General features: G+C 48.5%; 1 protein-coding gene across 2 annotated transcripts in view; it reads left to right on the forward strand.

Moving 5' to 3' along the window:
• The window catches only part of IL20RB (interleukin 20 receptor subunit beta), a 33,363-nt gene extending 14,577 nt beyond the window's left edge, over positions 1-18,786 (forward strand). Inside the window, exons 2-7 of one of the 2 annotated variants that reach the window (XM_084641884.1) lie at positions 1,281-1,407; positions 2,782-2,972; positions 6,252-6,376; positions 12,410-12,560; positions 12,895-13,043; positions 17,754-18,786. In XM_084641884.1, coding sequence (XP_084498010.1) covers positions 1,281-1,407; positions 2,782-2,972; positions 6,252-6,376; positions 12,410-12,560; positions 12,895-13,043; positions 17,754-17,879 — 869 coding nt within the window. In that variant the 3' untranslated portion in view covers positions 17,880-18,786. Of the gene's footprint in view, positions 1-1,280; positions 1,408-1,442; positions 1,589-2,781; positions 2,973-6,251; positions 6,377-12,409; positions 12,561-12,894; positions 13,044-17,753 lie in introns of those variants that run through there. The other variant, XM_084641885.1, reaches the window with a different exon arrangement.
• Positions 18,787-23,054: the final 4,268 nt, after the last annotated feature.

Raw genomic sequence — 23,054 nt, forward strand, 5'->3', positions numbered from 1 at the left:
CTGGAATACTGCATGCAGGTCCCGTGTCCACATTTGAAAAATTAGAAGGGGTTCAGAAAAGAACTATAGTACTTATCCAAAGTTTGGAAAACCTCCCTCCCAGTGAGAGGCTTTGCCTATTAAGTTTATCCAAGAGATGATTAAGGGGAAGATATCTGATACTAGAGGGATCTTTAATCTAGCAGAAAAAGGCAGGACAAGACCCAATGGCTGGAAGCTGAAGCCAAACAAATTCAGACTGGAAATAAGGCAGCAAGAGGAATTAACCACTGGAGCAACTTACCGAGGGATGTGATTTCTCCATCACTCAGAGTTGCTCATTCTAGATTGGATGCCTTTCTAAAAGGTCCAGTTTTATCCACTATTTTATTGACCTCTTCAAACAACTCTAATGGAGTGGAGAGGCATGATTTTCCTTTACACAAGTCATGGTCGTCTGAGCAGGACCGGTGCAACCACTAGGCGAACTAGGTGGTCGCCTAGGGTGCCAAGTGGTTGGGGGCGGCCAAAAGCGCGCTCCGGGGAGGCAGTGGAGCGGAGGTGAGCTGGGGCAGAGGGGCGCAGGGAAGGCCGCCTGCAGCAAGTAACGGGGGTGGCGCACAGGGGAACCGCTTCCCGCCCCAGCTTACCTCTGCTCTGCCTCCTCCTTTGAGCGCCCCGCCGTGCTCTGCTTCTCTCCCTCCCGGGCTTGCGTGCCAAACAGCTGATTGGCGCCACAAGCCTGGGAGGTGGGAGAAGTGGCGGCGGCGGCGGCGTGCTCGGAGAGGAGGCGGAGCAGAGGTGAGCTGGGGCTGGGAGTTGCCGCACGGCTCCCCGGGCCGAGGGGAATTGCCGCACGGCTCCGTGAGGGAAGAGGGGGCGGCGGGGAGCTGCCACGGGGGGGCACTTCAGGGTGGAGGGGGGTGGCGGGGAGCTGCTGTGGGGGGGGTGCTTCAGGGCGGAGGGGGGGCGGCGGGGAGCTGCTGCAGGGGGGACGCCTCAGGGCGGAGCAGGGTGCAAGGTGGCAGTTTCATCTAGGGTGCAAAACATCCTTGCACCAGCCCTGGGTCTGAGTCCCTGTGTTATTACAAACAGCTAGGTGCTTGATCATTCTATCTTCAATTATAATTTCAACCTATATGCTAATTTTTAAAGTCCTTCAGAGCTCGAGTGGCAGTGTTGAAGGGCAACGATGAAGCACGTCGTGAAGCTTCATCATCGAATCATGTCCTTCCAAACTGTAATGTTCATTTAGCAAATGGTCACAGCTAGCTGTTTCTCTCTCTTTGGTGGAATCCTAGATGAAGAAGCCCTGCTGCCAGCCCCTCAGAATATCTCTATCCTGTCCACCAACATGAAGCACTTCCTGACCTGGAGTCCAGTGACGGTCCCTGGAGAAACTGTGAGATACTCTGTTGAGTTTCAGGGGTAACTCGCCTGTTTTTTCTCCCCTCTCTGGATGCTAGTTGGACAAAAGCTCTGCATCCCCTGCACATGGCATACATAGGTCTATGCACACTGATACGGGAGAAATGTGACAGTTCCATCAATAATAATGCAGAAGTGGGAAAATGTCATTGGCCTCATGCGGAGCCTGCCTGCAGCCCAGGTCTTTATCATTAATTGTGTATTATTTGGATCACAGCAGTGCCCACTATGGGCTAGGCGCTTTCCACACCGCTATGGAGACAAAGTCTCCGCCCCAAAGAGCTCACAAGCTAGGAAGACAGGCAACCGACAAAGGGAGGGGAGGGAACAGAGAAACATACAAGTGAATTTTTTCCCCGCCGGCAGATTATTTTGGAAAATATATAGGAGGGTTCTGAAGAAATAAAGTCAGTAGAATATTCAGTCACCTTGCTAAAAAGAAACTGTAATGCTAAAAGCATCTGCATCGTCACTGCGGCTGCATCACTGAGTTCATTCACTCCAGCTTTCTCATTCACTCCAAGGAGGGGTTTTCTCAAACAGCTTCACACGTCTCGCTCACAGATACACTGAAGAATAAGGGAGGCTGAGATGCACTCCTATTGCTTCTTTGCCACTCCCATTATGCCAGCCCCAGGGGTCCCCTCTGATGGCAAACAGTCTCAGGTTGTGTGGTAGGAGGGTTGGACATCTGATTCTATTGGAGTTTGTCTGCATGTGAATTTTTAGTTTAACAAATATTAATTCGTAAAATTGTGAATTCTTTTGTAGACAGGGCACAAACATTTGTTCCTAGTTGTGTTTTTAACCCTAAGCTGCATGACTAGCTAGAAACATAAGAACATAAGAATGGTGATAGTGGGTAAGACCAATGTCCATCTAGCCCAGTATCCTGTCTTCCTACAGTGGCCAATGCCAGGTGCTTCAGAGAGAATGAACAGAACCGGGCAATCATCAAGTGATTCATCTTCGGCAATCATCAAGCGGTCCATTAGCATCTTGTCTGCAGTAGAATTTGTGATCATGTAAATTAAAACATGACTAAAAATTCAATCTTAGACATGTCCCCCAGGGTGAAATTCCCCCTGAGCAGAGCCCAGCACATGGCCTGCGAGCCAATTAAACTCCACTTAAGTTCTCAAATGTGCCTTGTGCTTGTGGCTGTATGCTCTCCCTCTGCAAATGGTGGATGTCACGCTTCATGTGCTTCTGGTAACAAAGAAGAAAAACCTGGAGAAGAAAAACCTGGAGTAGTACCCAGGTGAAGCTGATTCTGGGTAGAGTCCTTAGAGGATATGGGATGGTTAAGGGGTGAGGATAGAGGTGTGTTATTTTATCCTGTATTGCCTGTGTGCTTTTCTTTGCTTTCCCCAGGGAGTATGAAAGAGATTATGCCAACGAGATCTGGATACCCATCAGCGAATGTTCGCTCATCATTGTGACTCAGTGCAACGTCACAGAGGACATCTCTGCCACCGTGCCCTATAACCTACGCGTGAGGGCAAACCTAGGTTCTCAGGTTTCAAAGTGGAGCACACTAAAAGTTCTCTTCAATCGCATAACGAGTAAGCTCTCTGCCTCCTCCTGACAGTCACATCACCACCTGGGATAACCAATATAAAATGTGTTCCTTTTGAAAAAAAAATGTTTTCATTGATGTTGAAACAGCAGATCAATTCACACTGTAAGTACAGGGAGTAAATAATAAGTTGCAGTTCTGTTACTGAGTATTTGCGTATTAATATATCATTACTCATACATAACAAAACAGATACTTTTTATTTACTAGTGATCACTTTAATTACTTTTTAATTCTTAAAAACAGTTTATGTCAATAAATGTTATTTTAAAATTAAATTCCTTAAAAAGTAATAACAATCTTAGAATAATAAAGAAATGTAGGACTGGACGGGATCTCGATAGATCATCTTGTCCTGTCCCCTTCACTGTTACAGGACTAAGTGTTATCTAGACCATCTGTGACAGGTGTTTGTCAAACCTGTTCTTAAAAACCCTTACAGTCAGGAAATTTTACCTAATGTCCAACCTAAATCTCCCTTGCTGCTATTTTCACCCATTACTTCTTGTCCTGTTCTCAGTGGTTAAGGAGAACAGTTTATCACCCTCCTCTTTATAACAACCTTTTACATACTTGACTGTTATCATGTCTACCTTCAGTCTTCTCTTCTCTAGACTACCCAAACCCAATATTTTCATTCTTTCCTTGTAGATCATGTTTTCTAGACCTTTAATCTTTTTGGGGGGTAGGGTGGGGGAAGGTTGTTTTTTGTTTTGTTTTGCTCTCCTCTGGATTTCCTACAATTTGTCCACATCTTTCTCCAAGTGCGGTGTCCAGAACTAGATATAGTACTCCAGCTGAGGCCTTATTGATGCTGAGTAGAGTGGAAGAATTATTTCTCATGTTTTTTTTACAACAGCCCTGCTAATACATCCCATAATGATGTCCATTTTATTTGCAAAAGTATTACATTGTTGGTGCATGTTTAGTTTGTGATCCACTGTAATCCCTGATTCTTCTTTGCAATACTCCTTCCTAGGCAGTCATTTCCTATTTTGTATTTGTGCAATTGATTATTCCTTCCTATGTGTATGTGACGGGGTGTACCATGCTGGAGGCCTTGCGGTCCTACCCCACCCTGCCCCAGGAAAGGAGCAGTGAAGGTGGGTTCTCCAGGCCTGCCTAGAGAGGCTGCAGGGAAGCAGCCAATCAGAGCCCAGCAGGCTCAGTTAAAAGGCGCTTCAGGGGCTGAGCAGGTCAGTTGCTGGTGGGGACCAGAAGGATGAAGGAGTGGAAGGCTGTGAGACTCCATAGGCAAAGAGACTGGGGAGAAACCCTGCTCCAGCAGGGATAGGACTGGAAGCTCTCCAGGCACAGCGGCCTGGGAGAAAGAACCCTGACAAAAAGGGGGCAGAGACTGTTACAAGTCCTTTAGGCAAGCAGGCCTGGGAGAGATCCTGCTCAGACAGAGAACCCAAGAAGGTGATGGGACAGAGTGGAAAGCAGCCCAGGGAATACAGCAGTAGCAACTAGTAAAGAAAGCAGCACGTGGCTGCTACTTATAGGGTCTCTGGTTGGGACCCGGAGTAGTGGGCAGGACTGGTTCTCCCTACTGGTGAAGTGGCCAAAGCCCTGAGAAGAGCACAAGTTTCCTTTTGGAGCCTGAGAAAGTGGCTAGAGTTTAAACAGGCCCAGAGACAGGGCTGAAGCCCTCAGAGAAGGCCAACCATTTGTTGGACTGTTACCCCAGCAGGGTTCCTTCATACATTTAGACTGTGTGTAGGTTAGCTGGAGAGTAGTTGCTGACAGGCACTGTGAGCAGAGATAGAATGCAGGTTCACACCCAGCTCACGAGGCGCTCACGAGAGGTTAGTGGCCCTCGTTATGGTGTAGGACTTTGCATTTGTCCTTATGGAATTTCATCCTATTTATCAACTTATTTATTAATATTAACACACAGCCAGAAATTACTGGTGGCTCACCTCAGGCCTGGGCTCCAATTGGACCAGGTCACACTGGGTCTAGGTCGCACACTTTTGCGGCAGCATCTTGTTCCTCAGATTCTCATCTTTCATTTTAAAGAAAAGTGATTCTCCAGCCTTTCCAGTTATGGAGAACTCCTTGCACATGTGATCTGATTACATCCTGCGCACATTGCTGTGTCTGAACACTGCTATGCTGGCTGCGCAATGAGTGTGGGGACAAATTCCAACAAGTGCCTTTCTCTACACGTATTTGGCCAGAGGGATGTTATCCTTCCTGTTGTGGGGAAGGGATGTTGGGCCAGATTCTCAGCTATAGCCAAACACACATTCCCTGCAACTTGCACCCTGTGTTGTATGCAAAGGAGACTCAAAGGTCATCTCTGCACTGCCCTGATACTACACTTAGCAACCCTCGCCGTAACTTAAATATGTGTATGTTTCAGTATTTAGTAGTAGTGAGTCCAAACTTTGTTCCTATAATACTGCAAACATGGAAGGCTTAATTCCAGAACTGTAGCAAGCCTTGATTATCACAATAGCCATGCAACAAGAGTCATTTACAGCAGTGTTACACACAACGCTGCAAGAATAAAAATCACCTACAGTATGCAGGAAACAGACTGACTGATTTCCACCCACAATCCCCACTCCTTAATGGGAGCTACAGGGGTCAGCATTTTGGAAAATCAGGCCAATAGGAACCAATGTCAGAGAAAGGTTTCAGAGTAGCAGCCATGTTAGTCTGTATTCGCAAAAAGAAAAGGAGGACTTGTGGCACCTTAGAGACTAACCAATTTATTTGAGCATAAGCTTTCGTGCATCCGATGAAGTGAGCTATAGCTCACGAAAGCTTATGCTCAAACAAATTGGTTAGTCTCTAAGGTGCCACAAGTCCTCCTTTTCTTTTTGTCAGAGAAAGGAGTTTCAAAGCATGTGTTCTGGGCCTTTGGAGAGAGTTAGCACCCCTTGTCCAGAAGAACCAGTCTGGTCTGGTTTCTCAGCACCCTCTGCCCTACCTGGTTCTGTTATTGCTTGGATGGGGCCTTCAAACAAAACAGTTCCTCCCCCCACAGAAAACAATTAAAGTTTGTGCAACTCAGCTATTGCTAAATACCTCGACCTAACAGAATAAAATCCACCCTGGCCCAAGGGGCTGCTACTATCTCTAGAAACAAAGCAGATCAAGATCAAGGGAAACCGCCACAAAGAAGCAATTGGCTGCCAATAAAGCTCAAGGGGAGTCACAAAAGGGAACATTTCCTGCCTCTCTTCCAGTCTGGGAAAGGGGGTTTCAGGGTTGCCTTTGGTGGTGGTAATAGTGCTGCTTCTGTGTTTGACAGCTTTCCTCACCCTACCTGTAATGGAAGTCTCTGCAGACGGGTATCACTTACTGGTGAAGCTGGAAGACCTGGGACCAGCCTTTCAATTCCACATATTCTATTGGAGGAAGGGCCAGGAAAGTTGGGTGAGTTTTGCCCTTGCTCTCAGGTGAGAATGGAGAACACTGCATGGCTTAGAATGAAAGTGCATGGGATATTTTTCTGAGCACAGCATCCTTCTGCCCTCTCTAGTCCCCTGCTATAGCATGTAGCACAGGGGCGGGCAAACTTTTTGGCCTGAGGGCCACATCAGGTTTCTGAAATTGTATGGAGGGCCAGTTAGGGGAGGCTGTGCCTCCCCGAACAGCCAGACATGGCCTGGCCCCCGCCCCCTATCTGACCCCCCTGCTTCTTGCCCCCTGACGGCCCCCCGGGACTCCTGCCCCATCCAACCCCCCCGTCCCCTGATTGCCCACCCCCGGGGCTCCTGCCCCATCCATCCCCCCTTCTCCCTGACTGCCCTTGACCCCCTGCCCCTGACTGCCCTCAACTGCCCCATCCTACCCCTCATCTCGTTCCTGATTGTCCCCCTGGGACCCCTGCCCCATCCAACCACCCGTTCTCCCTGTCCCCTGACTGCCCCCGGAACCCCTGCCCCTGACTGCCCCCTGCTGCCCCAGTCAACGCCCCTCTCCTTCCTGACTGCCCCCATTCAACCCCCGTTTCCCACCCTCTGACCACCCCGACCCCTATCCACACCCCCGCCCCCTGACCACCACCCCGAACTCCCCTGCCCTCTATCCAACTACCCCACTCCCTGCCCCCTTACCGCGCTGCCTGGAGCACCGGTGGCTGGGGGTGCTACAGCCGCATTGCCCAGAGCACCAGGACAGGCAGCCGCACTGCCCGGCTGGAGCCAGCCACGCCACGGGGCAGCACAGAGCACCAGTTCAGTTTCAGGAGCTCGGGGACCGGGCAGGATGGTCCCATGGGCCGTACTTTGCCCACCTCTGATGTAGCAGCTACGATCATAAGCCAATTGTGGTGTATGCAGTAATGTAACTGGAAAGGAAGTCCCTGTCCAAGACAGCTGCCATTTTGTGTTTCACTTCTCATGCAAGAAGTCACAGAGCAAGTCTTTATGTTTAAGCACATTGCACCATTACAATTAAAATAATCACAAAGTCAAGATGTCTGCCCTTCTGCCAGGTCTGATTGACCTGCCCCTAGCCTGGGCAGGCTGTGGTTTGTAGATTCCAAGGCCAGAAAGGACACTGTTTTCATCTAATCTGACCTCCTGCATAACACAGGCCAGAGAACTGCCCCAAAATAATTCCTAGAGCAGGTCTTTTTAGAAAAACATCTAAACCTGATCTGAAAATTGTCAGTGATGGAGAATCCACCAAGACCCTTGGTAAGGTGTTCCAATAGTTAATTACCCCCACTATCAAACTTACGCCTTTTCCCCCAGTCCTAATTTGTCTAGCTTCATCTTCCTCCAGCCATTGGGTTGTATTATATTTTTCTCTGCTAGATTGAAGGGCCCGTTATTAAATATTTGTTCCCCAAGTAGATATTTAAACTCTTTCAAGTCATTCCTTAATCTTCTCTTTAAACTAAATAGATTGAGCTGCTTGAGTCTATTACTATAAGACATTTTTTCTAATCTTCTAATCATTCTTGTTGTTCTTGTCTGAATCCTCTTCAATTTATCAACATCCTTCTTGAATTGTGGATGCCAGAGCTGGATGCAGTATTCCAGCAGCGGTCATGCCAGACCCAAACAAAGAAGTTAAATAACCTCTCTACTTCTACTCGAGATTCCCCTGTTCATGCATCTCAGGATTGCATTAGCTCTTTTGGCCACAGTGTCACACTGGGAGCTCATATTCAGCTGACTACCCAAAATCACCCTCAAATCTCTTTCAGAGACACTGCTTTCCAGGGTAGAGTCCCCCCATCCTGTATCTATGGCCGACATTCTGTGTTCCTAGATGTATACATTTACATTTAGCTGTGTTAAAACATATATTGTTTTCTTGCGTCTAGCTTACCAAGAGATCCAGATTGCTCTGAATTAGTGACCTGTCCTTGTCATTATTTACCACTCTGCCAATTTTTGTCTCATCTGCAAACTTCATCAGTGATGACTTTTTCTTCTTCCAGGTCACTGATAAAAATGTTGGCTAGTGTAGGGCCAAGGACTGATCCCTGCAGGACCCCACTGGAAACACACACACTTAGATGCAGACTTTAAGGCCAGAAGGGACCATTCTGATCATCTAGTCCAGTGGTTTTCAAACTTTTTTTCTGGCAACTCAGTTGAAGAAAATTGTTAATGCCCATGACCCAATGGAGCTGGGGATGAGGGGTTTAGGGTGTGGGAGGGGCTCAGGGCTGGGGCAGAAGGTTGGGGTGCAGGGGTGAAGGCTGTGGGGTGGGGCCAGAAATGAGGGGTTCAGGGTGTGGGAGGGTGTTCAGGGCTGGGGCAGGGGGTCGGGGTGTGTGTGGGGGGGCTCTGGGCTGGGGGTGCAGGCTCTGGGGTGGGGTTGGGGATGAGAGATTTGGGGTGCAGGAAGGGGCTCCAGGTTTGAGGGGGGCTCAGGGCTGGGGCAGGGGATTGGGGTGCAGGGCTGGGGCATGGGCTTACCTCTGGCGATTCCTGGTCAGCAGTGCAGCCGGGGTGCAGAGGCAGGCTTCCCGCCTGTCCTGGCACTGCGGACCGCGCTGTGCCCTGGAAACAGCCAGCAGCAGGTCCAGCTCCTAGGCGGAGGTGCACAAACGGCTGTGTACGGCGCTCGCCCATAGGCACCGCACCCCCCAGCTCCCATTGGCTGGGAACCGGACAATGGGAATGCAGAGCAAGTGCTTGGGGCAAGGGCAGCACGCAGAGCCCCATGACCCCCCCCTGCCTAGGAGCCGGACCTGCTGCTGGCTACTTCTGGAGCGCAGCACAGTGTCGGAACAGGCAGGGACTAGCCTGCCTTAGCCGGTGCAGACCAGAGCTGTGACGACCCATTGCCTTACATTCCGCAACCCAGTACTGGGTCGCAACCCACAGTTTGAAAACCACTGATCTAGTCTGACCTCCTGCCCATTGCAGGCCACAGAACCTCACTAACCTATTCCTGTGATAGACCCCTAACCTCTGGCTGAACTACTGAAGTCCTCAAATCATGGTTTAAAGACGTCAAGTTACAGAGAAACCACTCTTTACTCTAGTTTAAACCAGCAAGTGACCCATGCCTCATAGTGCAGAGGAAAGTGAAAACCCCTGAGGGTCTCTGCGAATCTGACCTGTGAAAAATTCCTTCCCAACCCCAAAGATGATGATCAGTTACTCAGAGCGTGTGAGCAAGACCCACCAGAGAGATCCCTGGGAAAGAACTGTCTATAGTAATTTGGAACTCTCCCTCTCCCATCTTTAACCACTGGTGATATTTGCTAATAGCAGTTGCAGATGGGCCACATGCCATTGTAGGCGACCTCATTATACCATTCCCTCCGTAAACTTATCAAACTCAGTCTTAAAACAAGTTACGTTTTTGGCTCCCACTGCTCCCCTGGGAAGGCTGTTCCAGAACTTCACTCCTCCAATGGCTAGAAACCTTCTTTCAATTTCAAGCCTAAACTTTTTGATGGACAGTTCATATTCATTTGTTCTTATGCCAACATTGAGCCTTAATTCCTCTCCCTCTGTTCTATTTATAGAGAGCAATCAGCCTTCATTTAGTTAGGCTAAACAAGCCAAGATCCTTAAGTCTCCTCTTGTAAATTAGGTTCTCCGTTCCTCTGATCATTCTAATAACCCTTCTCTGTACCTCTTCCAGTCTGAATTCATCTTTCTTAAACATGGGAGGTCAGAACTGCGCACAGTATTCTGGATGAGGTCTCCCCAGTTCCTTGTATAATGGCAGTAACACTTCCCTATCTCCTTCCCAATCTCCTTTTACTACACATCCCTGATTTGTCTCCAGAGCAGGCCCCTCCTGTGCATTGAATGATGCAGGAGTCCTGTGGAAAAAAATACTATATTAAAAATTGTGGCCTTGCCTACATGGCAATGCTACACCCATTTAACTACAGGTAGGGTTTTAAACCAATTTAATCCCTTGCAAACCTATGTGTGGATGTACTGACTATGGTTTACATCAGACTTATTTCAGTTTATCTTAAATTAATTAGGAATCATTTAAGCAAATGTATCTGATTTAAATAGGAATAAAACCAACCACACGGGAGTTTGAACCAGTTTAACGATGTTGATTTTAAAAACCCAATTTAAATTAAAACAAAGCCACTTTCCCATGTAAATAAAACATAATGCATTCACACAAGCGGGCAGGACTGAAGTTGCACGGGCAACTCTAAGTCTGGCATTTCCTAACTTCTGACTTTGTGTCAGAAGAAGGTTATTAAGATTGCAGTGTTTTATAAATAACTTCATAGGTTTAAAATAATAAAAAAAACAATCTTATGTTCAATTATAAAACTCCCCCCTCCCCAAATGCAACATGAGCAGGCTGTGAGCCATGCAGCATTAGCACTGATAGATACTACTTGAGCTGAAGGATTACTTATGTTAACTGGTAGCGGGAGAAGCCTCATATCCACTATGGACCAGCCACTAGAGGATGATGTGTAACTCACTGAAACAGCATTTTACATATGCAGGAGTTCTGCATTTTACAGACAGAATACTCAAGCTCATAATTTGGCATAGTCATTCTCAGAGACAGTGTAGCTAAATGGCTGAGACAACATCTGTCATATTAGAAGCCAGCTCAACCAGAAGCGAGCTTGTGCCCCATGTTAATTAGTGCTTTGCTAAAATATATGGAGGCTAATATTTGTCTTCCTCTTAGAATGGGACTATGTGAGGATTTATAATAAGGGCTGTGTATTACAGAGAAGTATTAACAATAGTTAGTGACTAGACCACAAAGTGTCCTGGCTCCCAGCCCAATGCACCTTCCCCTAGAGAAAGATATTCTGATGGGGAGGAGGTTCTGATTTTCTTGTGTCCTGTTTGTAATTCTGTGCACATTGAATGTATATGGCACAGGAGGCTCAGCAGGGCCTGCTGGGAGATGCACATTGCATCTGGAATATTCACAGAATTAAAAGCAACTAGCAAAATGTGTGTTTATACAGCTTCCTCTACTGGCTGGCACACAGAAGATAACAACCCACTATTGCTATTAGTTAGCAGAGTCCCTCCTGTAGCTTAAGTAATAGCAGTGTGCTGTCGGTTCACACCCATTCAGTGGTTCATTACCGTTGCAAATGATGGAATTCCTTAGGTTTTTTTTTTTTAATGAAAAACTAATGAATTTCCATGCAAAACAAATACATTAAGCCTTCCTCTCAGCCTGTCAGCAGTGTGATGAATGTGTCACAAAAGCCTGAAGTGAGGGACACAAATGAAAATGGAATGCTTCCCTTAGCGGAAACAACTCTGTCTCTCTAACCTCTGTTGCAATTCTGCATCTCAGATGTAAATAAAGTAAGGGGATCCCAAAATTGTGGAGTGGAGGGGACTTTAGTCCAGAGTGCGGGGCAGAGTAGAGGTTTGTCTGCCACTGCACTCTCTCCCCTCGTAGTCTATCCCTGCCCTCATTCATTCCTTCCCTCACCTGTACCTCTCGTTCACCATGTGTGAGAGCTTGTTCCTCTCACTCACAGGCCCTGGTCAATGAGTTATCGCACACATTTAATGGACGGGAGTTGGGTGTGGCATTCGAGCAGGAACCTGGGGTCACAGAGTTCTTCCTGCCTTCCTCTGGCACCCAGGATCAATTGCCTAGGGCTCTAGGCCCCGTGGCCTCCCCTCCCTTCCCTTCCCCCTGTACATGGAGATGCCTTCACAACCTCCTGACACAGGCATTCGCTCCAATCAAGCCTCTGTTTGCCCTTGGCTTATAGTGCCTTTCATCCCATCCCTTCTACCCCGGTGGCTGTCCAGTCTCACTCTGCTGTGCTGTTTCCCACCCCATAACCTCCCCCTCCATTTTCCCTTTCTATCTCTTGGTTCCTTAGTTCCCACTCCCTTCTCCCCATTCCTCTCTGACTCTCCCAGCCCTTTCTCCCTACAGCCTACAATCAGGCCATCATTGCCCGCAAGCCCCCTGCTCTCACTGGGCTCTGGACTCTGACCTCCTTGTCATCGCCTCTGGCAGGTGCACAAGAAGACTGTGAAGGGGATCAGCTCTGTGGTGCATCTGGACACCATGGAAGCAGGAGCTGAGTACTGTGTGAAAGCCCAGACCTATGTAGAGGCCATCAACAGAAGCAGCAACTTCAGCCAAACGCAGTGTGTTCGCGGGCCAGGTGATGACCAGACTTCCTCACCAGTAGTATCAGGGAAGCATGGTGCAGTGACTCTCTGTGCAGCTGCCCAGTCTGCCAGCATCTCTCCTCTTCACTTCTGCCTGCTGTCTCTTGCCCTGTACACAGCCTGCTGCAATTGTTTCTGCAAGCGGGGTGGGTGTGTGGGAAAGAATCATCCCTGCACTGGCAGGGCAGTGTTTGATTCTTTTGGACTCACGGCTCCCATTGGGGTCAGTGAGAAGGACAGGCCCTGCATTTCTCTCAGGATCTGTAATTGTGTCGCTTGCCCTCGAAGGTTCTCTGCTGAAGTCCTCCTTCCTTCCTTTGTCTCTAGATGGTGGCAGATCTACATGGATGATGACTGCCGTGGTGTCCTTCGCGGGATTTGTTGTAGGTGTCTTGGCCCTGCCTTTCCTGGCCTGGAAAATCAGTCAAATCTTCCAGTATTCCTGCTGTCCAGTCATTGTCCTACCAGACACCCTGGTAATTTCTTTGTCTTCCTTGTTATTTCTGGGATGCTGTATATTTCCAGGGAGGAAGAGACTGAGTGAGTGAGTGGATGTTGCTCCTTCCAAGTGGAGCTGAAATCCAGAGGGGAATGATTGGCACATTTTCAAACACAGCTGCCTGAAGCTAAGTGCCTAAATCTCAATTTAGGCACCTCAGCAAGTGGCCTGGTTTTTAGGGCATCCAAGCACTGACTCAAACTGCAGGGTCTCAGCAGCTCTAGGAATGAGATCGCTTGTTTAAGCCCCTACCTATGGATGCGGGTGGCCAGCACAGGGCCCCTGCATTAGCAATGTTGGCCTGTTCTGCTTTCCTAAGTGGAGCCCTGAGCTGTGAAATGACAGCCAGGCATCCTGAGCATGCTCCCCTCCCACTTGGGCCAATGGGGCGGGGTTCAGCCTCCAGGAGAACACAGTCTGCTGTAGTGTCACGCAGAGGGCTACAGCCATGGAGGGCCCAATGCAGCGGGAGCAAACAGTGTTATGTATTTAGGGAAGTACGAAAGTATTTCAAAGCCAAACAGTCCTTCCAGCATGAAGGAGAAGGCTATTTCCCTGCATACCTATTCCCACCCTGCGTTCCCAGAAGCCCAGCCATCCCCAGGCTCCTGCCCTGCCCCATGTGGCTGTCCCCACAAACCCCTGTTGGGGTTGTCCCCTTTCTCCTCCTGTTTTGACTCTCCCCATTTGAGTGCCTCATCCCTTCCCTCCATCCTTGCTGCATGGCTGAGTAATGAGCTACAGGTTCCTTGTGCTGGAGGCACGGGCAGCATAGCCCTGGCCTGTACTTTTTCTGGCTGCCCTGGGCTCTGCAGTAATACCAGCAGCAACCAGAGCGGGGCTGCACTGGGCTGAGTCCCTCCAGGGAAGTGAATTGGGCTGGAAAGAATGCTAACAAACACACTGTATGGCACCCCTAGGGCAGGTTTGCAGATGTCATGCGTGTAGGTTTGCCAACTTTATAATTGTACAAAACCAAACACCCTTGCCCCACCCCTGCCACACCCCTTTGTTGAGGCTCCACCTCTGCTTCAGGTGGCACTTACCTCGGGCGGCTCCCCGGAAGTGGCGATATGACCCTCGGCTCCTAGGCAGAGGCATGGCCAGGCGTCTCTGCGCGCTGCCTCCGCCCACAGGCACCACTGCTGCAGCTCCCATTAGCCATGGTTCCTAATCAATGGGAGAGCTGAAGCCGGCACCTGGGGCAGGAGCAGCATACAGAGCCCCCCTGGCTGTCCCTCCATATAGGGGTGGAGAGATATGCTGGCCACTTCCGGAGAGCCTTGCGAAGCCTGGTAGGGAGCCTGCCAGCCCAATGCCAACCAGATTTTTAATGGCCCGGTCAGCAGTGCTGACTGGAGCCGCCAGGGTCCCTTTTCGACCAGACATTCTGCTAGAAAACCAGACACCTGGCAATCCTACAACATGCGTGGCCCCTTGCTGCAGGTGTGCAGACACCATGCAGCCTCTGCCAGCGTGTGCGTGCAGAGTAGACACTTGGTGTTCACAAGCATAGCTGTTCCTGGTGACCACAGTGTAAACTGAGCCTTAGTGAGATGGCAGACAGCATGACTCCACTGCTGGGGATGCTGCCAGCTCTGTGCTCCCCAACAGCAATCCCAGCTTCTTCTAGATCCACAATGGGCAGGGTCTTGGCTTGGGGTCAATGGCCGTGAATCTGGCTGGGTGCCGAAGGCTGCTGACTATGCCTGGGAGCAGGCCAGAGCTTTGGGCTGGTCATCTAGGCCTGCCTAATGAGGAGACTCAGAACAGCGGAAGGCATCAAGACTGCACCAGCACAGTAGAGCACGTCCTGATACAGCTTAATGATGTGCAATGACATCAATGCAGTTACACTGGGACAATCATTGTCAGTGTGCACAAAGCTCTTGGATTGCAGCATTAGCTCCAACTCCATGGGTGCTCTGGGGCTCAAGTACCCACGGGGAAAAAATAGGAGATACTCAGCACCCACAAGCTCTAGTGGTTCCTGCCCCCTTGCCGCCCAAGTTTCGCACTGGCGGTCTGCTCACAGGGAAGGCCCTAGCCCCGGATAGAGCTTGGGTGTGGAATGTGATAAGTTCAGTGCTGCTCCCAGCTTCTGCCCTTGGGGCATGGAGTTTGTTTATAAATAGAGACAGGGTGATTAAGATAATGTAATTTAATGACAAGCCTTTTATTAAGGATCGTTAGATGATCCTGAAAGTATTGCCAGGCACTCCAGTTAAAAGATGGAGACAAAGGGTAGGAATAAATGGTCAGTTTTCAGAATGGAGAGAGGTAAATAGTGGTGTTCCCCAGGGATCTGTATTGGGACCAGTCCTATTCAACATATTTTAAATGGTTTGGAAAAAGAGGTAAACAGTGAGGTGGCAAAATTTGCAGATGATACAAAACTACTCAAGGTAGTTAAGTCCAAAGCAGACTGCAAAGAGTTACAAAGGGATCTCACAAAACTGGGTGACTGGGCAACAAAATGGCAAATGAAATTCACTGTTAAATGCAAAGTAATGCACATGGAAAAATATAATCCCATCATTTTTTAGGTATAGTTGGGATCTAAATTAGTTGTTACCCATCAAAAAAAGAGCTGTTGGAGTCATTGGCAGTATTCTGGAAGCACTATGTTTCCGGAGAACTGCACATTTATAAGAATACTTCTCGCTGTGTCTGTATCGTCCTGAACTGCAGAACGCTCACTCTCCAGAAGACTTTAAAATTATCTCCAGTCATCAATGGGACAGACGCAACTGAATAAAGTAGCTGTCCTTAACGTGCAGCAAGACCATACTAGGGAACTAGATGTAAATAAGTTTGCAGACACTTTCATCCAGAAAGCTACAGTGAGACAGAATGTGTTTAAACTGGGATGTTAGTGAAGACAGCTTGTAGGTGACTGCAATGATTTTAATATACTGTAATTCATGATAAAGGAATTATGTAGTTCATAATTTAATCATTATTAAAATCGTGAAAATACCAGTGAGAGACATACGTTCATAAGAACGGCCATAGTGGTCAGACCAAAGGTCCGTCCAGCCCACTATCCTGTCTGCCAACAGTGGCCAATCCCAGGTGCCCCAGAGGGAGTGATCCTAATAGGTAATGATCTAGTGATCTCTCTCCTGCCTCCATCTCCACGCTCTGACAAACAGAGGCTAGGGTCACCATTCCTTACCCATCCTGGCTAATAGCCATGAATGGACTTAACCTCCATGAATTTATCCAGCTCTCTTTTAAACCCTGTTCTAGTCCTAGCCTTCACAACCTCCTCAGGCAAGGAGTTCCACAGGTTGACTGAGCGCTGTGTGAAGAAGAACTTCCTTTTATTTGTTTTAAACCTGCTGCCCATTAATTTCATTTGGTGGCCCCTAGTTCTTATATTATGGGAACAAGTAAATAACTTTTCCTTATTCACTTTCTCCACACCACTCATGATTTTATATACCTCTATCATATTCAATAACTAGAATATGAAAGAAGTGTATAAATATGCTGAAAATAACCTCCCCCCAAAACTGGCACACACCTCTTCAAAAGCACCTCATCCCCAATACACACCTCTTCAAAAGCACCTGCTGGCAAAAACAAAAGTCACCACTTGTGGATTCCAGCATCCTAGAGGGGCAAGAATGTCTGACAAGCTGCTTTCCAAGCACATCATCCTCCCCTGTTCTGCCTCTCCTGTGCTCCTGCATTTGTTGCGTTTCTCTTTGCAGGGAGAGAATCAGCCAGTGGGGGATAGCTCTTCCCCCACTTACTCTGAGGGGGATTTCCTAGGCTGGAAACTAGTCACCTTTGCAGGCTGGTAAAGCCTATCCCGTAGGGAGTCCCAGCCTCAGCTGTCATGGCCTAGACAGCCATACTTTGGCCATAGAGGCTCCCCCAGCAGACAGTGGCATCCCAAGGCAGTTACCTATCTGGGAAATGCTCTGCAAAGGGAGTGGATCAGAGGGCACAGATACCCATGGTGCTGATCCCACACAGAGCCATTGCTTTGCTTTTGCTGCCCCTGTTGGCCAGGTTGAGGGCTCAGGTCTGTAATCCTCACATCAGGAGCAGGCTGGCTGCCGGAGTTGGGAAACCCACATTACTCAGCAAGGCTGGCTCAGGGTGCCCCCCACTGCAAAGCCAGTAACAAGCACTTGTACCCCAAGTCATTTAGGTGCCTTTGAAAACCCCACCCCAAATGACCTGAGGGCCATAATCCTCTGGGAGTGGAGGGCGGGAGGGATTCCTTCAAACATGCTGAAGGGAATCAATAGGAAACATGGGATTCTATTAAGAAAAGGATAACTCTGTCTGTCTAGTAGGAGATGCTTCTTGGCAGTCTGAAGCTATGCAGCTGTCTCCCAAAGGAAGCACGTGGCTTAGGACACCGCACATAAGACTGAGGAAAGCATTGGATACCATACCTTGGGGAATGACTCTGCAAGCGTGGCCTGAGGTTAATTAAATGACCTCTAGCTTCTCTGAGTCCTTGCTGAGTGAGAAGGAAGCAAGTTTCTGGGGCTGCTGGGCCCTGCAGAGCTGGGGCTCTGGGGAATTATGCCAGACAAGGCAAGAAGGGCCTTGGAGGGCAAGCAAAATGTAGGCAGAAAAGGTTTCTAACTCCAAAATGCCCCTGCAGGACAATACTACATCAGCACAGGCTGCTCAGATGCTTTGCATGTCTTTGTTTTTACAGAAAGTTACTGAGTCCCCTACAATGCTAATACACTGCAGGAGTGAGGGGACTGAATGTTGTGACGTGGCTGTGCACGTGATTCCCCCCAAAGAGATTCTCCGACTGTGGATTCAGGACGCACTTTAAAGCTGCCCAGAGATAACCAACCCTGTAGAAAACCATCTATGAACAGATCAAGCAGATTGTGCACTGGGAGCCTGGACACAGCTCCCACAGACTCAGGGTATGTCTACCCAGAGGGATCAATGGGAAGCTTTTTGATGTATGTCTGGTAACTCGCAGGACGCAAGTCGAACCAAGAGTGTGCACATGGGACTCCAGTTCTGTTTTTAATTCACATTCTTGTGACCTTGGGAGTCCCTTATGGCCAACTGCCATAGGGCTCTCATACTATAACTCACATCAAGCCTCACATACTCATTGCCCCAACATACTGTTGTCACAATATATGCATCTCAAAGGTATCATGTAAGGTATCATATGTAAACTGGTGACACACTGGTCACCCCAAAAATCACTGATGTATGGGTGGGTTGACTACAGAGAGTTATAAATGTATGCTGGAAATATGTTCGTAAAATGTCTTTGAGAGGCAGACCATAAAACCAGACTGCCCTAGATAAAGAAATGTGTACCTACCTGTCTGACCAGCTTTGTCATAAGCAGAGGACAATGGAAGAACAAAGCCATCAAGGTAAATAGGTGGGGGAAAAGACTGTTTAACAATCACATTGGGGGACCGAATTTACACCCCAGGAAGCCTTCCTGGCTCTTGAGGCAGAGACAATGGACTTTGAGTAATAGAAGGGGAGCAAAAAGACATTTTAGTGATCCATCACTGAGGAGACAAAGGGTACAGCACCCTTGGAGTCTGTGAAAGTTGAATCTCCCTAGCCTGAAAGGCTAGGAATGCTGGTACCTACATCAAGTTGAGGAAAGTTAAGAATGTAACTTTTTAAGATTACGTTCTTGTCATTAGAAAGCATATTTTATTTTGTTTGTAACCGGACCTGTCTCTTTTTCTCTTGCTTAGTATCACTTAAATCTCTGTTCTTTGTTAATAAACTTATTCTTGTTTTATTACAAAACCATCTCAGTGCTGTGTATTACAGTGAAGGATCAGTTTTCATGTAACCTAACAGGCTGGTCTGTGCTCTGCCTCTTTGGAGGCAGCGAACTTAATAATTTCTGTGTGTGCCCAGTGAGAGAGACAGGCTGGCCGACGGGGAGTGGGGGGGGGCAAAGAGGGCAATTGCCCAGGGGCCTGGGCAATTTAAAAGGGTCCTGGGCCCCCGGTCGCTGCTGCTGTGGTAGCAGCATCAGCAGCAGGGAGCCCTGGGCACTTTCAAATCTCCTTGCGGGGAGGGAGGGGGGCGCAGAGCTCCTAGGCATAGGCACCAAGTGGTTGCTGAGCACCCACCGGTGGGGCCCTCCCTCTCCAGTGCCTCCCGCCAGCGGCGGGCCTCACCGGTCAGCTCATCCCTGTCCCCGCAGTGCCTCTCACCTGCTGCCGTCAGCTGTTTGGCAGTGTGCTGGAGGCACTGGCGGGGAGGGGCAGGAGCGGGGGGTGGGAAGAGGCAGGGCCGGAGTGGGCCTGGATGGTGCATAGCCCAGATGCTGGGAGTGGAAGGGGCAGGACCAGCCCCTTCCAGCCCCTGAGATGCTGCTTTGCAGCCCTGCGTGGTAGCTGCCTGAGAGAGCCTGGCTGGGGAGGTGACTTTCGTTCCCTGCCAGGGCTCAGGTGCCGGGGTCCCCAGAAGCTGACCTGGGCAGGGTTTGGAAGCTGCATTCTCCCCAGCCAGGCTCTCTCAGGCAGCTGCTGGGCAGGGCTGCATAGCAGCGACCAGGAGGGGCTGGCGTTAAAAGTGGCTCCCTCTTGCTCCCTGCCTGGACTCCTGCCTGCCAGGGAGAACAGCAGAACGTGCCAGGCAGGGGCAGGCGTAGCGGAAGGACAAAGTGCCCCGCCCTTCGCAGGTACCATGGAGGGGGGAGAGCGTGGTGACCCTGGGCTGGGGGGGATGGGGACACACGTGACCTGTCCTTTACATCGTGCCCCCCCACTATGGGGAGCCACCAGTTGTATATGAGGCACCCTCAGGGGAGGGGGCAGAACAGGGGTGGGAAGAGGTGTGGTGGGGGTGGGACATTGGGGGAAGAAGCCTTGTATGGAGCAGGGGGTTGAGCACCCCCTGGGAAATCTGGAAGTCGGCACCTATACTCCTAGGCACACACATGGTGGTACCGGTGGCGGCGAAGGCAGCTGGGCGGGCATGTGGAAGCCCTGGTCGTGCCAGAAGAGCGTGCCCTGCAGCGCAGCCAGCAGTTCACTGGGCACCAGCAGGGGCCCATTGACGGTTCTGCCCTGGGGCCCGGAATTGCTGTCGGCAGGTCTGGAGAGAGACTTGACATTTCTGGGGAGCTCAGGAACTGGGATCCTGTTATCTACAAGGCAAGGTTTATACTGAAAGAGTCTTGAAGTCATCTGGGGAGTCCCTCTCCATTAGTGCCCTGGTGAGCCAAGATTCTACCTCAAGTTCCTAGGCCACATCTACTAAGAGACCCCAGTCATCTGCTACTATCTGGGTGTCAATGTCATCTGACAGGGGCAGGAAAGAGCACCACTTGAGGGAAGTGACAAGGCACAGTCATCTTCTCAAGTGCCTGTGAAGCCAAAACAGAAGTGTCATCAAACTTCTGACTCATCTTTGGGCTCAACTTCCTAAGGGTCAAAAGCCTGATACACCTCCTTGGATGCCGCAGTATTGTTTACCAAGAGAGTGCCAGCGGTACCTACTGAGTCTATGGACCATGTGTCAGTACCAGTCTTTCAGAAACAACCTTGGCACTGGGTGCCTTGGTACCTACAGCCTTAGCACTGAGTGCCTGAATACTGAAATTCCCAATAGCTACTACCTTCAGACTCATCATCTCTGAACTGTGTTCCTTGATACCCTGTACCTTAGCACTGGCTATCTTAATACCCAAAGCGTACATGATACCAAGTAATTTAAACTGTGGGCCCAGTATCAGAGTCATCTCTGCATGAGAAATTGAGAATGGTATTGCCCTTAGTCCAAGCCACCAGCTTCTGAGGGCTTCTCTACAGAACAAAGTTAGGTCAGCTTAACTACATTGCTCAGGGCTGTGAAAAAATCCATGTCCTGGGTGATGTGATTAAGCCTACCTACGCCCCGGTGTAGACACTGCTACGTCACCAGGAGAATTCTTCTGGTGACCTAGTTACTGCCTCTCCGAGAGGTGGATTTACTACAGTGAATGAAGGACCTCTTCCATTGCTGTAGTGTCTACATTACAGCAGCAGTGCAAACTTTTTATTTCCAAGATGACACCCTGTGGAGCCGGCCTTTTTTAGTAGCCATCACATCAGCTCAAAGGGTAGGGCAGATTCAGGCCCTCACGGCAGGATCCCCGTACAGTGTTTCATAAGGACAGGATCACTCTCAGGCCTCATCCCGATGTCCTGCCCAAAGTTGTTTTAAAATGCCATGCAAACCAATTTATCTATCTCCCAGTTTTCTTCCCCCAGCCTTAGGGGGAGCTAAACTTCACACACTTGATGTAGTAAGGACCCTGTCTTTTTACACCGACATGACCAAACCATTCAGAACATCCCCAGACTGTCTGTGGACTTCGCAGAGATGGTGAAGGGTAAGGCAATATCCTCAGAGCTTGTCTAAGCAGGTCTCCAACAGTATAAGGACGTGTTACAAGTTAGCCAGGGTACACGCACCTAGCCACGCAATAACAGAGCTCATGCCACTAGCACTCAGGCAGCCTCTGCTGCCTGTTTGAAGATAGCACCTCTTTCTGAAAGCGGCCGGACAGTGACGCAGAGCTCAGTCCACACCTTTGAGTCACTATTCTTTGGTAGAGGCTTCTAGATCAGATACCAACTTTGGTAGGGCTGTCCTGCATTGTTTAAGAAGGACTTCTGCTACCAACCTCCAAGCAAACAGGTACCTGGCAATTTGTTAACTACCAAGAGTGGAATCTGTGTAGACCATCACTTGAAGAAGCAAGCATGGTAACTTATCTTACAGTAACTTTTGAGATGTGTTGTCCACATGGATTCCAGGTTCCACCTTCCTTTCCTGCTGTTATGGAGTCCCACTCCTCTGGGATTTTGGATTGGCAAAGGAATAGAGGGATGGTTGGGCCCGTTCCACCCTTTATGCCATCAGGTGGGAGGGGGCATGGGGGGAGGTGTGGGAGGACATCTATGGTGCAGGCATGGCCCCAACAGACTCTGCTGGCAAAAAGAATCTGAACTTCTATGTGTGAGCTGAACGCATGCCAAGAGTGTGAGGACAACACACCTTAAAGAACCACAGTTACTGTAAGGTAAATAGCTATTTTTTCCTATGAATATGATTTTCATAGTCAACAGAGACCTTCAGGGTATGCATTCTGTGGTGTTATTTTAATTAGTTCTTAATACAAAATTACAACTTTTTTGGCAGATGTTAAAAACACATAATTAAAAAATCTGTTGGTAAAAATGCTAAAGCCTATTTTTAACCAGAAAAGTAATTGGTTAAATCTTTGATAGTCAAAGATTGTGTGATTTTTGGATGTTTTTAACTATTTTTTTCTCTTCCAAACTTGCTAAGTTAAAAATAACACATTTTCAGTGTGTTTTATCTACCTTGTAGTATAATGTTGTCCCAAAATTGGAAATATATTTTAAAAAGTGCTAACTCTCTGAAAAAAATATTGATACCATTATTCTTAATAGCTTGCTTTTTCAATTCATTCCTTTCTTGTTTGGTTGTTTTTTTGTTTATTGCAGTTTATTGTTAGTCCACAAGTTGTCACCCAAGTGCCATCAAAAATGAATGAATAAATAAAAAGATAGAAGTCAGTCATGTTTTCAACATCATTTGGCTCAGACAGTGGTGTAACAGAAATGGCAATTGCCTGCAATATCCCAGACAAACCTGACTGAATTAAACTTAATTCAATCAGGTTTAACTTAAGTATCTTAGGAGTTTGCTGTATTAAAAATGCAATGTTTATGTATTATTGTGGGCTTGTATGTAATGTCTCTAGGGAGGAAACCTGACTAATGGACACCTTGGGAAGTGCTATGAGCATCAAAGGACTGTTTGAAACAATGTGAATTTTTGAAGTTAAATGGGTTTCCCAGGCAATCTCTCGGGGGAGGTGTATGCAGATATAACTAGTGCTTAATTTGTGCCAGGGCTTGCCAAGGCTGAGCCCCGGTACCTCTGGGTGTGCTGAATAACTTATGAATGTAAAAAAAAAAAAAAAAATTACTTG

This window comes from Lepidochelys olivacea (assembly GCF_965140295.1).
Source record: "Lepidochelys olivacea isolate rLepOli2 genome assembly, chromosome: 10".
NCBI lineage: Eukaryota > Metazoa > Chordata > Testudines > Cheloniidae > Lepidochelys > Lepidochelys olivacea.